The sequence below is a fragment of the Marmota monax genome, unplaced genomic scaffold, assembly GCF_021218885.2.
Source record: "Marmota monax isolate L192 unplaced genomic scaffold, Marmota_monax_Labrador192_F-V1.1 WCK01_AAM20220418_F8-fsc00092, whole genome shotgun sequence".
NCBI classification, from domain to species: Eukaryota; Metazoa; Chordata; class Mammalia; order Rodentia; family Sciuridae; genus Marmota; species Marmota monax.
The window spans coordinates 5,415,138-5,427,846 of record NW_026692583.1 but is presented as its reverse complement, the minus strand read 5'-3'; the positions used below and the strand labels follow the sequence as shown (position 1 = coordinate 5,427,846).

At 39.9% G+C, this 12,709-nt stretch overlaps 1 protein-coding gene across 1 annotated transcript in view; it reads left to right on the top strand.

Annotated features, from left to right (window-relative positions):
- Fbxw8 (F-box and WD repeat domain containing 8) overlaps positions 1-12,709 on the top strand; it is a 107,196-nt gene that overhangs the window by 63,916 nt on the left and 30,571 nt on the right. Inside the window, exons 6-7 of the mRNA XM_046446231.2 lie at positions 3,834-4,030; positions 8,130-8,336. Coding sequence (XP_046302187.1) covers positions 3,834-4,030; positions 8,130-8,336 — 404 coding nt within the window. The remainder of the gene's footprint in view (positions 1-3,833; positions 4,031-8,129; positions 8,337-12,709) is intronic.

Genomic DNA, 12,709 nt, shown 5'->3' with positions numbered 1-12,709 from the left:
AGCTGGATTGTGCAGAGAGAAAAAATGAAACTGTCAGAATTGAAGACAAGCTCTGCCTTGTTTTCAGTGTCTTCCTTGTTCTGGTTCTGATCTCTTGCATTTCCTACCCTTGGGCTATATGACAGCTGTACCTTTTCCGTCTGTTTTCCTCATGTGTTTAAGCCAATTTCACTGGATTCTGTTTCTTACAACCAAATGCTCCCTTACTGAAACATGAGACAAACATCCAGCAAGCCTTCACTGATGTTAGGCCCTGTTCAGCACTCAGAATTCACTGCTGTGGGGAGCAGAGAAGGACACAACTCTGCCACTTTTATAAATCCACACGATGTCCAAAGCCAAGTCTCTTCATTGCTGCATCTGCAATAGGAGAAAACGTGGTCTTTTGAATGAATCTATATCAGATTTCGTTTAAAACAGACCTATTTGAGAAGCAGATTTCTTTGGCTCTGAGAGGCATTGACTAGTTCTTCCTTAGTCATGCAGTGAATGTGGACCTAGTTCAACTTGAAGTCTTTGGAAAAGTTAGCCACTCCATTTTTGGGGACCTGAAAATGGAGTGATACTGTGACAGAAGGTTAAACTTTATGTTGTGTTTAATTTTACATTTTAGTAACTAAAATGTTTGTTTTCTTCTAGTATGTGTTTTGTGAAAATAGGGATCACATTCTTCTAATCTTTTTTTAATATATTTTTTAGTTGTTGATGGACTTTTTATTTTCACTTATTTGTACATGGTGCTGAGAATCGAACCTAGTGCCTCACACATACTAAGCAAGTGCTCTACCACTGAGCCACAACCCCAACCCTACATTCTTCTAATCTTTATGTGCTCCCAGGTAAGGTACTTTGTAGATGCCACTAGAATGTCAGTTATATGCAATCAGGGACTTTTTTGTTTTATCTGATTCACTACAGCATTCCCAGTGCCTACAGCAGTGTATGGGCACCAAGCAGGGGCTCAATAAATATTTGTTGAATGCATTATTACATTAATTCCTTTTTGATTATCAACATGGATGATGATCAACTACAGTATTATAGAATATTTGTATAATTCAAGTATTCACAGTTCAAGACTCTGAAGTTTTGAGGTTGTAAAAGTAGCCATGATTAACTACTAATAAGTTGACCATTTATAATATTAGCCTTCATTCAAACATCCCTCTCTGTCGGCTGCTGTGCCCATTCTTGCAGCTGTGCTTTTGGGTCACATACCCAGCTACACAGTTCAGAGGGAAATTGCAGACCTTGCAGAAGCTGCAGGATTTTATAGTGTTGATGTAAGTAGAAGAACACCAGAAGTGGTGATTTTGTGGGTAAAAAGAAATGGCTCTTTTTCTTATTATTTAAATCAGTCTAAACGATAATTGCCTGCTTATGCAAAAATAACAGTGTATGCAAGGCTTATCACATAATGCAGAAATAAAAACTATGCCAGGAGCACAAAGGCTAGGAGGGGAGAAATGCAAGCATATTGCTGTCAAGTTCTCCACTTTGTGAGGTGCAAATACCCATGAAGGGAGACTGTGCTTAGTCAGTCATGCATCTTAAAATGCTAAAGTAATAAATAAAATAACACAGTGAAGAATTTTGACTCATAAGCCAACAAAGGAATCAAAATAATATCAATGCAAACTCAACCCAAACAATCAAAAGAGAGAGTGGGGGGGGGGAGGTAGCAAAGAACAGATAGGACAAACAGAAACAAACAGAAAACAAATAGCAAAGTGGTAGATTAAGCCCAACCTCATCATAATCACATTAAGTATACTAAATAATCTAAACACCCCAGCTAACAGCAAGACTATTTACTGTCTATAAGAAACCCACTTTGAAGACATGAGGCAGAGTAAAAAGGTGAAGATCCAGCTACCAACAGTAACCAGAAGAAAGTTGGAGTGGTTTTGGCAAGTACAGAAAAAGTGGATTTCACAGAAAAAATTATAACCAGGGGTACAGAGGGACATTGCTTTATCATAAAGGGTCAGTTCTTCAAAAAGCAATACCAGTCCTTAATGCTTAGGCATTAAAAGGGATGTTGGAGAACTGTATGGCCATTAAATTCATGGAGCCCTGGAATATATTTTTATCTAAAAAGGTCCATTTTTTGTTTTTTTAAGAATTTTTTTCACAATACCTTTATTCTATGTATTTACTTTTATGTAGTGCTGAGGATTGAACCCAGGGCCTCACACATGCTAGGCAAGTGTTCTACTACTGAGCCCCAGCCCCAGCCCTAAAAAGGTCCTTATCTGGGTGCAGTGTCATATGCCTGTAATCCCAGTAGCTTGGGAGGCTGAGGCAGGAGGATCATAAGTTCAAAGCCAGCCTCAGCAACTTAACAAGGCCCTAAGCAATTCAATGAGACCCTGTCTCTAATAAAATATTAAAAAGGGCTGTGGATATGGCTGGCTGGCTAAGCACCCCTGGGTTCAATCCCTGATACCAAAATAAATTAAAAAACCCAAAAAAGTCCTTCTCAAGATAGCTCTGTGAAACTCAACTTTGGGGGGTGAAGTGTATTTTATTGCATCCAGTTCTTTCACTTCTGTTGGAAAAATGATGCCAACAAAACCAAAATACTTAATCAATAGTGAAAAATGTGTTTATAGATAAACTCCATGTGTGCTTAGAGTGAGCTGTGGCTCAACAGCCTCCATGCTTGGCAGAACGGGGTGAGTTTGTTGGTGTATGGCAGTTACTCAGCACGCTCCTTGTTATTTCATGCACTTGTAAACATAGCCACTCATCCTGCACCTCTCTAGCTGAATTTCAGCTTAGCTTCTGTTTCTTCTCAAAGTGAGTTCTTGATGTGCCTCCCTGAGAGGAGACAAGGAGTCTGGACCCTTGAAAGCTCCATGCAAGTAGCAGCTTTTATTTCTCTTGACTGTTGGTGGCAATGTCTCAAAGCACATGCAGACACATGCAGTGCAGAGCATTTGCGAGAGCCCCCTGTGAAGACAGCACTTCCTGGACTGGGAGAGCCCAGCTCCTATCTAATGGGCAAACTATGGGCATTTCCTGTGGCACAGCTTTTCCCTCTGAGTCAGAATGGAGAGAATTTGGCAAAATATTCATCAGGGGAATGCGTCGTTCTGTGGAGCCTTTCGGGATCTGCATCTCCTTAGAGAGCACACTGTCTTATATTCTAACGCTGAGCTTGAGGAAAGCTCTGCTTTTGTGTGCTCACCTGCTTAGGTTACTGACAGTTTGAAAGTCTTGCAAAGTGGCCCAGATGTATTACTTTCTTTTAACTTTATGTGAGCTGAATGATAGTTTACAGTAAGAACCTAAAATTCAAGGCGTTTATAGTTCAGAGACCAAATTCAAGGCAAGAGCAAAGGGTGATGGGAAGATAGACTGGAAGGAGAAAAAAATGAAGAGCTTTATTCTAGGCAATAGGAAGTTACAGGAAATGGGACTGGATTTGTGGATGAGCAATAGAAAGGAAATTAGCATTATTGGTAGATTAAATACACTTACACACAGCAGGCACTATAGGATGCATACAAATTGGAGATAACTAGGAATGGCCCGTCCTCAGCATTTTATACAGTTGGTCTCCTAAGCCCAGCAGTCCTGTGCAGTAAGTAATGTTACCTTTAGTTTTACAGGTAGAGAAAGAGACTCACAACTATGGAGTAACTCCTCCAAGTCCTACAGTTATCAAGTAGTGGAGCTGGATTCAACCAGATAGCTGTAGACTCTGTTATGTCCGTGCAATTATTTCTTGTTGAATTTTGAAAAATAAAATGATTGCATGATTCTTATAAGATCATACATACTAAGTGAATTTAAAGTTGTTACCTGCATGGTTTCTTTCTACCTAGGATTTCTTAATATTTGGGACTTGAGGACTGGGAAGTATCCTATTCATCATTTTGAGCATGATGCAAGAATACAGGCGCTGGCCCTCAGCAAGGACGATGCCACAGTTGCCACAGCTTCCGCTTTTGATGTTGTGATGTTGTATCCCAATGAAGAGGGGTACTGGCAGATCACTGCAGAATTTGAAGTTCAGAAACTGGTAAGCCTTTGTTCTGGTGAACTTGTTTTCTCTTGGAATCTCTGGGTCTACTATAAACAAATAGGATGGTGGCAGCTCTTGTTCACCTGGGGCTTCCTATGGGCTCCTATTTCCATAAATCTCATGTCAGCCTGCAAAATAGTTGGTATTATCTTCTCCATTTACCCAGAATCCAGGAGAGGCTTAAGGTGAATTGCCTAGCCCCAGAGCTGAGAAGTTGTGGTTTAAATCTCAGGGATGGGCCGCCTGGATCAGTGGTAGCACACTTGTCTAGCCTGTGGGAGGCCCTGAATTTGATCCAGTACTGCAGAAAGAAAACCCCAAATATGCCAACCTCAGGACTGATTTCAGGACCAGAGTTTCTCATCACTGTGGTCCTCACCCTCCTCTAGACTAAAATGGTAGACTTCTGCTCACCCCTGGAAGTCTGAGATCAGTTTCTGGCTGAATGCAGAAGTGAAAATGAGTTCAACAGTGCTGTCCAGGTCCATATGGAAGGAAGGTTTTCATCCTACACTTTCTTTGTCCTAAGGTTGTCAAACCTGGGATTAAGAGCAACTCTTGAGTGAAAATAGATTTGAGTCAGTGTTAATTGGGTAGCCATGTTCCAGGATGTTACATATGAAGCTGAGCCAGCTAAGGAATCTTTACATAGAGCTTATTTCAGAGTGCAGTTGTATGAGAATCTGATTTTGTATGGAGATGATTTTGTGGGAAGGAAGTATCCGTGCTGAATTTGGATTTAATGTAAACAAACTGGATTTTGGCACTAACTGGGAGAGTGCACAGAAAAGCCAACATTGAACAATGAATTGATGGCCTAACCTAGAACCAGCCCTTAATCTCTCTCAATTTTCTCTCTGGTAGAAATCTTGTTAAATTTGAATAACTTAAAAGCCAAGGCATTAATATTTCACTTCCTCAGACTTCTTGTCCCTTCAAGGGTTAATGTCCCTGAGCTCAATATCTGGTACCAGCCCCCCACCCACCCAAAAAAGGATTAGGTCTCTGCAGTTTGGAGTAGTATTCCCTGCAAACTGCCTGATGCTGTCATCTTATCTTTGGGGTTTTATTTAAAAAAATGAAAGTACAATATCTCTCTTTATTATGTAAACTACCACAGTGCTTATTATTTTGTCTCTGACTGAAGGACACTATAGACCAGCAATAATTATATGAACTAAGATGATTATTTAAGATTCAAGCTGGTCACAGTGGCACATACCTGTAATCCCAGTGGCTTGGGAGGCTGGGGCAAGAAGATCCTAAGCTCAAAGCCAGTCTCAGCAACTTAGCAAGGCCATAAGCAACTTAATGAGACCCTATCTCTAAATAAAAAATAAAATGGGCTGGGGATATGACTTGTTGGTTAAGCGCCTCTGGATTCAATTCCTGATTTAAAAAAAAAATGCGAATCCCCCATAAGGTATAAATCCTGCCTTGGCAATAAGGTGTCCTGGCATAGACTGGAAGCTTTTTGAAGTACTTTACAGCTCCCAGCAAATGGCACAACCACTGTCAATCTGAGCCTTTTGGTCTGTCAAAAATCCAATGTCAAGATGAAGTTAAATGGCTGGACTTGGAATGTCCACTTTAGGAAAATGAGGAGTGAGTTTTAGAAAAGAGATGAAGCATTGTTGGAGGTGTGTGTTATAATACATTTTTATGTCTATTTCTTACCCTGGGTAAGGAGGTGCCACAGGGTGTGCTGGGTATCCGTAGAAAAAGTACTCCCCAGCCCAGAAAGCTGAACGTTTTCTTTTTCCCCAGACATGCTTCCTGAATAGCAGTGGCAGTGTTCCCAGGTTTGCAGTGTTAGCCTGGAGCATCCGTCCTTTGTGATGGACCCATGGCTCAGGGTGTTGGGCTGCTACTTACATGGTTGAGCCCAAGGATTAGTAGAGTGACCCGGATGTTTACTGTCTTTCAAGCTCCTCTGGACAGTCTTCAGAATTCAGGATTTTGAACTCATTTGGTATGCTGTCAGGGCAGTGCTGTTCTTTTACACCGTGGATTTTCATAATTACACAGTGTGTCTCACCTTCAGCACTCATGCTCTCATAATTTATTCAAGGAGGGAAAACTTGGTGTGAACTGCACTAGAAAGAAATGTGCCCCTCAAGAATAGAAGAAAGCAAATAATTTTTGAAAGGTTCCTCATCCCGTGCAAATTAGAGAAAGCGCTAGCGCTAGTGTAGTCTAGTGTAGTCTAGTGTAGTCTGGAGTACTGAAATGCTGGCTTCCTACCCCTGGGTGGCCAAATGAAATCATTTGGAATCATTGCCTGACATGGAAACTGGGTGATAGCAGTTAACTCAGATAATCTTTTTTAACCTTTTTGTAACATATTTATGGCATTTACACAAATTTGTTAAAATGTGGTTTTGTTAATTTTGCACTGAATGAATTTATTTTCTTGGTTTCTTGTACAAAAATAAAAATATATTTTGTTTTGTTTCAAATAGCTAGTATACCCTCACAGTTCAGAATTTAAAAGACACATTGGGAAACACTAACAGTGGGCAGTCCCCTTGGCACCTAGTCTCACAGCCCATTTCCCTCCCTGAAGGAGGGAAATTGTGGGAAGGTTCATGCATTGTATACTTCTCTGTCCCCGTCTTTTACACACATTAGCACACTAGAAATCCTCTTACCTTGCTTGCATCCTTACTTTCTCCTTCAGATTTATCTTGGAGGTATCCCATTTGTATCAGTTTATAAAAAATATCTTCATGCTTTCTTCTGTGACTGCATGGTATCTCAATATATAGATGTATTTTTTTTTTTTTTTTTTTTTTTTTTTTTATATTTATTTATTTTTTTAGTTCTCGGCGGACACAACATCTTTGTTTGTATGTGGTGCTGAGGATCGAACCCGGGCCGCACGCATGACAGGCGAGCGCGCTACCGCTTGAGCCACATCCCCAGCCCCATATAGATGTATTTTAAGTTATTTAATTAGTCTTTTGATAGTGAATGTTGAAACTTTTCCAGTTTTTAGCTATGACAAAATAGCACTGCAATGAATAACATTGCCCACAATTGTTTTGCATATGGGTTTATTTACAAGTACATTCTCAGAAGTGGACTTGCTGGGTGTGAGAGTGTGTTCATTTGACATTTTGGAAGAATTGTCAGATTTCCTTTGATGAGCTGGACCAGATTTTATCCCCACCAATAGCAAGTGGTAACCATAAACATGAGTGTCCCAACCCAATGTGTTCTTAGACTTACTGATCTTCACTGATATGTCAGGTGAAAAATGAGTTTTCACTCCGTGTTTTACTTTTCAGGGGTGTATTGTGTATCTTTCACTATGAACATCATTTCATTTGAGCAAAAACTGTTTGTGGGGCTGAGTGGTAGAGCATTGGCTTAGCACATGTGAGGCACTGGGTTCCATCCTCAGCACCACATAAAAGTAAATAAATAAATAAATGGGTCCATCTACAACTAAAAAAATATTTTTTTAAAAAACGGTGTTTCAAATTCTGTTTACATCACAAGCCAGGGAGCAAAGAAAAAGTGAGTAGGGGTCCCACAGTTTTTTTCGAGGGCACACCCCCAATGACCTAAATTCCTTTCACTAGGTCCCACCTCTTAAAGATTCCACCACTTCCCATTAGTGTCAAGCTAAGAACCAAATCTTTAACAAGGGCCTTAGGGGAACATTCCAGATCCAAACCACTGAAGTGGGTAAGAATGAGTTCTGAATGCCCAGCAGGAATACCTGGGCATGATAATGTTGAGGGGTGATTGCTATTCTCTTTTCTCCATGGCTCATGCAAATCTACCAGACCCCAGCTACTCCCATCAGAATCAAGTCAGAGAAACTGGTGTTGGTTTAGTGGCTTTATTCATTTTCTAGTTATCTGAAATCCTACATAGGAAAATTAAATAAAGATAAGAATAAGCACAAAATAAATAAATAAATAAATAAATAAATAAATAAAAACGGTGTTTCATTTCTGTAAACAGTCCCTTTGCTTGTCTTTTTCTGTTGGGTTGCTGGTCTTTTTATTGATGTATAGAAGTAATTTGCTATTTTTGACCATGTTGGAGGACATTGTAGGACTAAACAACTCTTATCCTTCAACAGGTTGACTACCTTGAAATAGTTCCAGATACTGGAAGGTACCCTGTGGCAGTGGCCACTGCTGGAGACCTGGTATACCTGCTAAAAGCTGAAGACTCAGCCAGAACCCTCCATTATGTCTACGGCCAGCCTGTCACATGTTTAGATGTCTCAGCCAACCAGGTGGCTTTTGGTGTAAAGAGTCTAGGATGGGTGTATGAAGGAAACAAGGTACAGAAAGATGCACGATTAACAAAAAGCAAGACAGACTTTATTTTTCACAAAGCAATTAAAAATTAAAGCTGATCTTATTTCTTTTCAGATGTATTAGGGCAATTATATCCGCTTAGGAAAAAAATTCAAGCACTTCCAAGGATACAAAGTGAAAAGTGATTATTTCCTTTCTTTTCCCTTTTTTCAACCCCACTGCACTGAAGAAACCATTAGTAATTTTTTTATATTCTTATAGTGAAGTTTAATTCATAGATAGGTACATTTGCTTACTAAAAACATATCTGTAGGAATGAGATCATAGTATTGATAATATTCATGCTATTCTGTATCCAGTGTTTTCACTCATTACCATGCCTCAGAGAGCATTTCATGGTCCAGTATACTAGGCTCTCTTACCCAGATCCAGTGTGTGTTCACGGTCCACAGGCTGCTTATCCTTTCCCTTGCTTTCATTGTTTTGGCTGTCACTGGCAATGCTGCACAGCATGTTGCAACTTGAAAACAATCCTGTGTGGTGTATCTGTAGGATGTGCATTGAGATGTGGACGGACATTGCCAAATTACACTCTAGAAAGGTTGCATCAAAATTTACATTCTCACCAACAGGGTATCAAACTACCTTCTGGTACTCTTTGAGTGAGATGCAGAGAGACACATTTTTAGTTGAAATTCTTTGAATGATGACTAAATTTCATTATCCCATTGTTTTTTACTATTCTGACTGTAGACCAAGCTGATTTATAGAACTCTGCTTTTGTGGGATCGGGGAGAAAGAAATGAAGTTTTTGTTTGGTTTTGTGTTTCTTCCAATTTGTCTGCTCCCATCACGGCTGGCAGTTGGTAGGATTCCTGGGAAGGAACATCTGAAGCCAAGGACTCCTTTGGCAGCAGACTTCTCCTAAGGAAGGAGACTCCTTTCCACATTGCAGTATGTGACTATAGAAAGAACGAGGTTCTGTACATGCACAGCTCCGTTCTCTCGCCTACTACCTCGTGTGACTTTGGGCAGGTTGCTTACCCTCTTTATGCTGTTTTCCTCATTTATAAAATGGAGTTCCATTGTTGCAGGACTAAATGAAAAGATACATGTGAAGCTTTTAAGCAGTAGTCCCTAGCACAGGAGAGTTAATTATCCCTCCGTGCTGAGTAGTTATTTTTACCCCTCAGTTGGACTCTGGTCTCTGGTGGTGATTTTCACATCCTTTGTATTTCACCTGTAAGGTCATTTATGTACGTGCCCCTATTTTTACAGCTTAGTCAGTACTCAAGAATTGAAGCATCCTGAATTCTAATCACATATTCTTCACCCCAGAAGACTGAGAAAATATGTGTGGCATACTGAAATCTCTGTGAGGAGGCTGCCCTCGGTGCTGGGGTCAGCCTGTTGGGCTGGAGCAGATCTGATGCACTGTGGCTGGGAAGTCCGTGGTGCCAAAACTCCTGAGTTTCATCTTCCTGTGAAGAGGGAAGGAGCAAGAATTGGAGTTCTAAGGCAGTTTCCTTTTTTATGCTCTGGACTTTATTTTCTGATACTGGTAAGCTCACTTATTGAGAAAGAGACTATTTTTAAATTTTTCGTATATATTTTTGAAAGGCCTTTTTTATATTGTTTAAATTGTGATACTGGGGATCAAACCAAGGGCCTCATACATGCTAGGTGAGAATTCTATCACTGAGCTATACCCCTAGCCCAATTTTTTCATATTTTCAATCCAGTTTAATTTTTTTTGTGTGTGTGTGTGTGTGGTGCTGGGAATGGAACCCATGGCTTCCCACATGCTAAGCATGGACTGACTACACCCCCAACCTCTTTTCAAACTTTTAATAAATTTTTCATCCAGCAGGTCCTATTGAATGGATTTATTACTATAAAGAGACAATTGTAGTGAATAGATTTGAGAAACTCAATGTTAAAGGGATAGTTCAGCATAAAATTGGACTGGAAGGATTCCCCTCCTTTTCTTTGCAGTGCTGGGGATCAGACCCCAGGCCTCGTGGGTACTAGGCACACTGTCTGAGCTACATTCACATCTCTGGAAGGATCCTTTAGATGCAGATGTAAGCAGGTGTTTTTTTTTTGTTGTTGTTGTTTTTATTTTTGTTTTTGTTTTTGATGACTCTCAAAATTTTCAGCCTGTTTAAAATCATTAATTATGAGATCAGTTGGCTAATACATTAATTTTAATAAAATTCATGTTTAAAATTATGTAGTCTCTCCAGGCTGGGGATGTGGCTCAAGTGGTAGTGCACTCACCTGGCATGTGGGAGGCACTGGGTTCGATCCTCAGCACCACATGAAAATAAAATTAAGATATTGGTTCCACCTAAAAAACTAAAAAAATAAATATTAAAAAAATAAAATTATGTAGTCTCTCAAATAACTTTTTTTTAAAATTAGAGCTTTATAATTACACATAGTAGTTGGGTTCAACCTGACAAACTCATACATGCATGAAAATTGATTTCAATTCATGATCTTTCCTCTTTTTCCCTCCTATCCTCCTTTTCAAATAACTTACTACCTGATATTTTTCATTGTTGTTTTAAAATTAGGAGTGGCAGAAAGTTTTTTGTACAGATGTTTTAAAATATCAACTGGAAGACTGTCAGTAGCATTTAGTCATCCAAATGTTTTGTGAGCACGACACCAAACTCCAGATCCTTGCGTGAGTGATTGGCTGATAAGAGTTTTGTGTTGAGATGAGTCTCCATCATGAATGCTACCCGTTCCAGAGTAAGATGGATGCAAAGCTTCCTCTATATCACTTTCCATCTGCTTGACTCTAATAGATATTCTGCTTCCTCAGAAAAAAACTTATATTTTTTAAGCATTGTGGGGTACAGTTTCCATGTGAGTTAAGCCATGTAACGGGTGGCTCTGTAAAATTTTAGTGTCATCCTGCTATTCTATAATGTAATGTCATAATTCCCAAATAGTCTCATGTGTAAGGCTCAGAGTCGTTTTGCTTGTGACTACCATGTTTTGGCTATGTCTGTGCTTCTGCCTGGCAACATGAGTTGGGCACATTTTATGAGGTTGGTGAGAGACAATTAGCAGTGGAGTTTGCCTGGAGCCATGGATACACTGGGGTTTGTGTCTGTGCCTCTGGCCTGTATATCTAGGATTCACATGAATGCTTTGTGAGAACAGAGGGTTTAGTTTATCTTTGTTTGTACCTGATACAGAACTGGGGTTTAGCTGTAGTGCATTATTGATTATAACTGTGATAAAAGTAGATAGTAAAAGCAAATGCTGAGATAGAATTTTAGCCAAGAACCTAGCTCTCCCTAACTGTAGAAGCACTCCAGAGGTGGTGGTAACTGTTAGGTAGAAAATGTCCTTGCACCGTATGCTGACCACATTAGCATGTTATAGGCACCACAGCTGCATAAGCATCGGGTAATAATGGTTCAGATCTACCCAGTCATGTATGTTACTGGCCAGTCTGTTGTGTATGCATCATAATACTCACTGAGCACCAGTGTGTTCCTGGCTTTGGAGTGTTAAAACAGCATTACACACAGATTTTCACAAACTGGTACTTGTCAAGCAACCAAGCAAGCTCTGTTAATAAAAGTTTTCTAAGGAGAAGAAACAAAGTAATTTAGCAAAAGCTTGTCTGCTTAATCTCTAGAGAAAGGCTTGTGAGTCTAGCTGGGTTTTAGTCCTCTCCAGCTCAGTGGAAAAGGCTGAATTAGTGCTCTGCAGTCTGGGTTTGCCCTTGGGGCAGGAGTTCCCACACTTGGGTTTCAGGGGTCAGAATTAAGGGGCCACACTTGGGTTTGCCAGCATTTTCTTTGGCTACATAAAGTCATAGATAAAAATGGCTGTTATTTTTGCCCTTTCTTTAAATATCAGATTTTTAAATGTCTTCTGATTCAGAAACCAGAAGACAGGAGGGGAAGGGTGTGCTATGGGCAGGCTCCTTCCCGCTGCTTTCAGCCTGCCTCCCAGTTTCTCTTCCCAGAGCCAGATCACTGCTGGCAGCTCCTCGTGTATCCTTACAGAGGTGGTTCGTGTACTCCTGGGTACTCTACTCTACGTGAACTCTCCCTTTTAAAAAATGTGAATGGTAAAAATACTGTATGTTTGTTTTGCACCTTGCTTTTCCTTGTACCCCGTCTCTGGAGATAATAAAGAACTGTATTTTACTGCATCATCATCATCATCACAGATTTTATGCCAAAATTTTTTTTCCAAAGAAGTGAGGTGTGACCATTATGTAAAGCTTTAAAAAAAACTGTGATATTACTTTTTTAAAAAATATATTTTAAATGTTGATGAACCTTTATTTTATTCATTTATTTATATGCAGTGTTGAGAATTGACCCCAGTGCCTCACATATGCTAGGCAAATGCTCTGCCACTG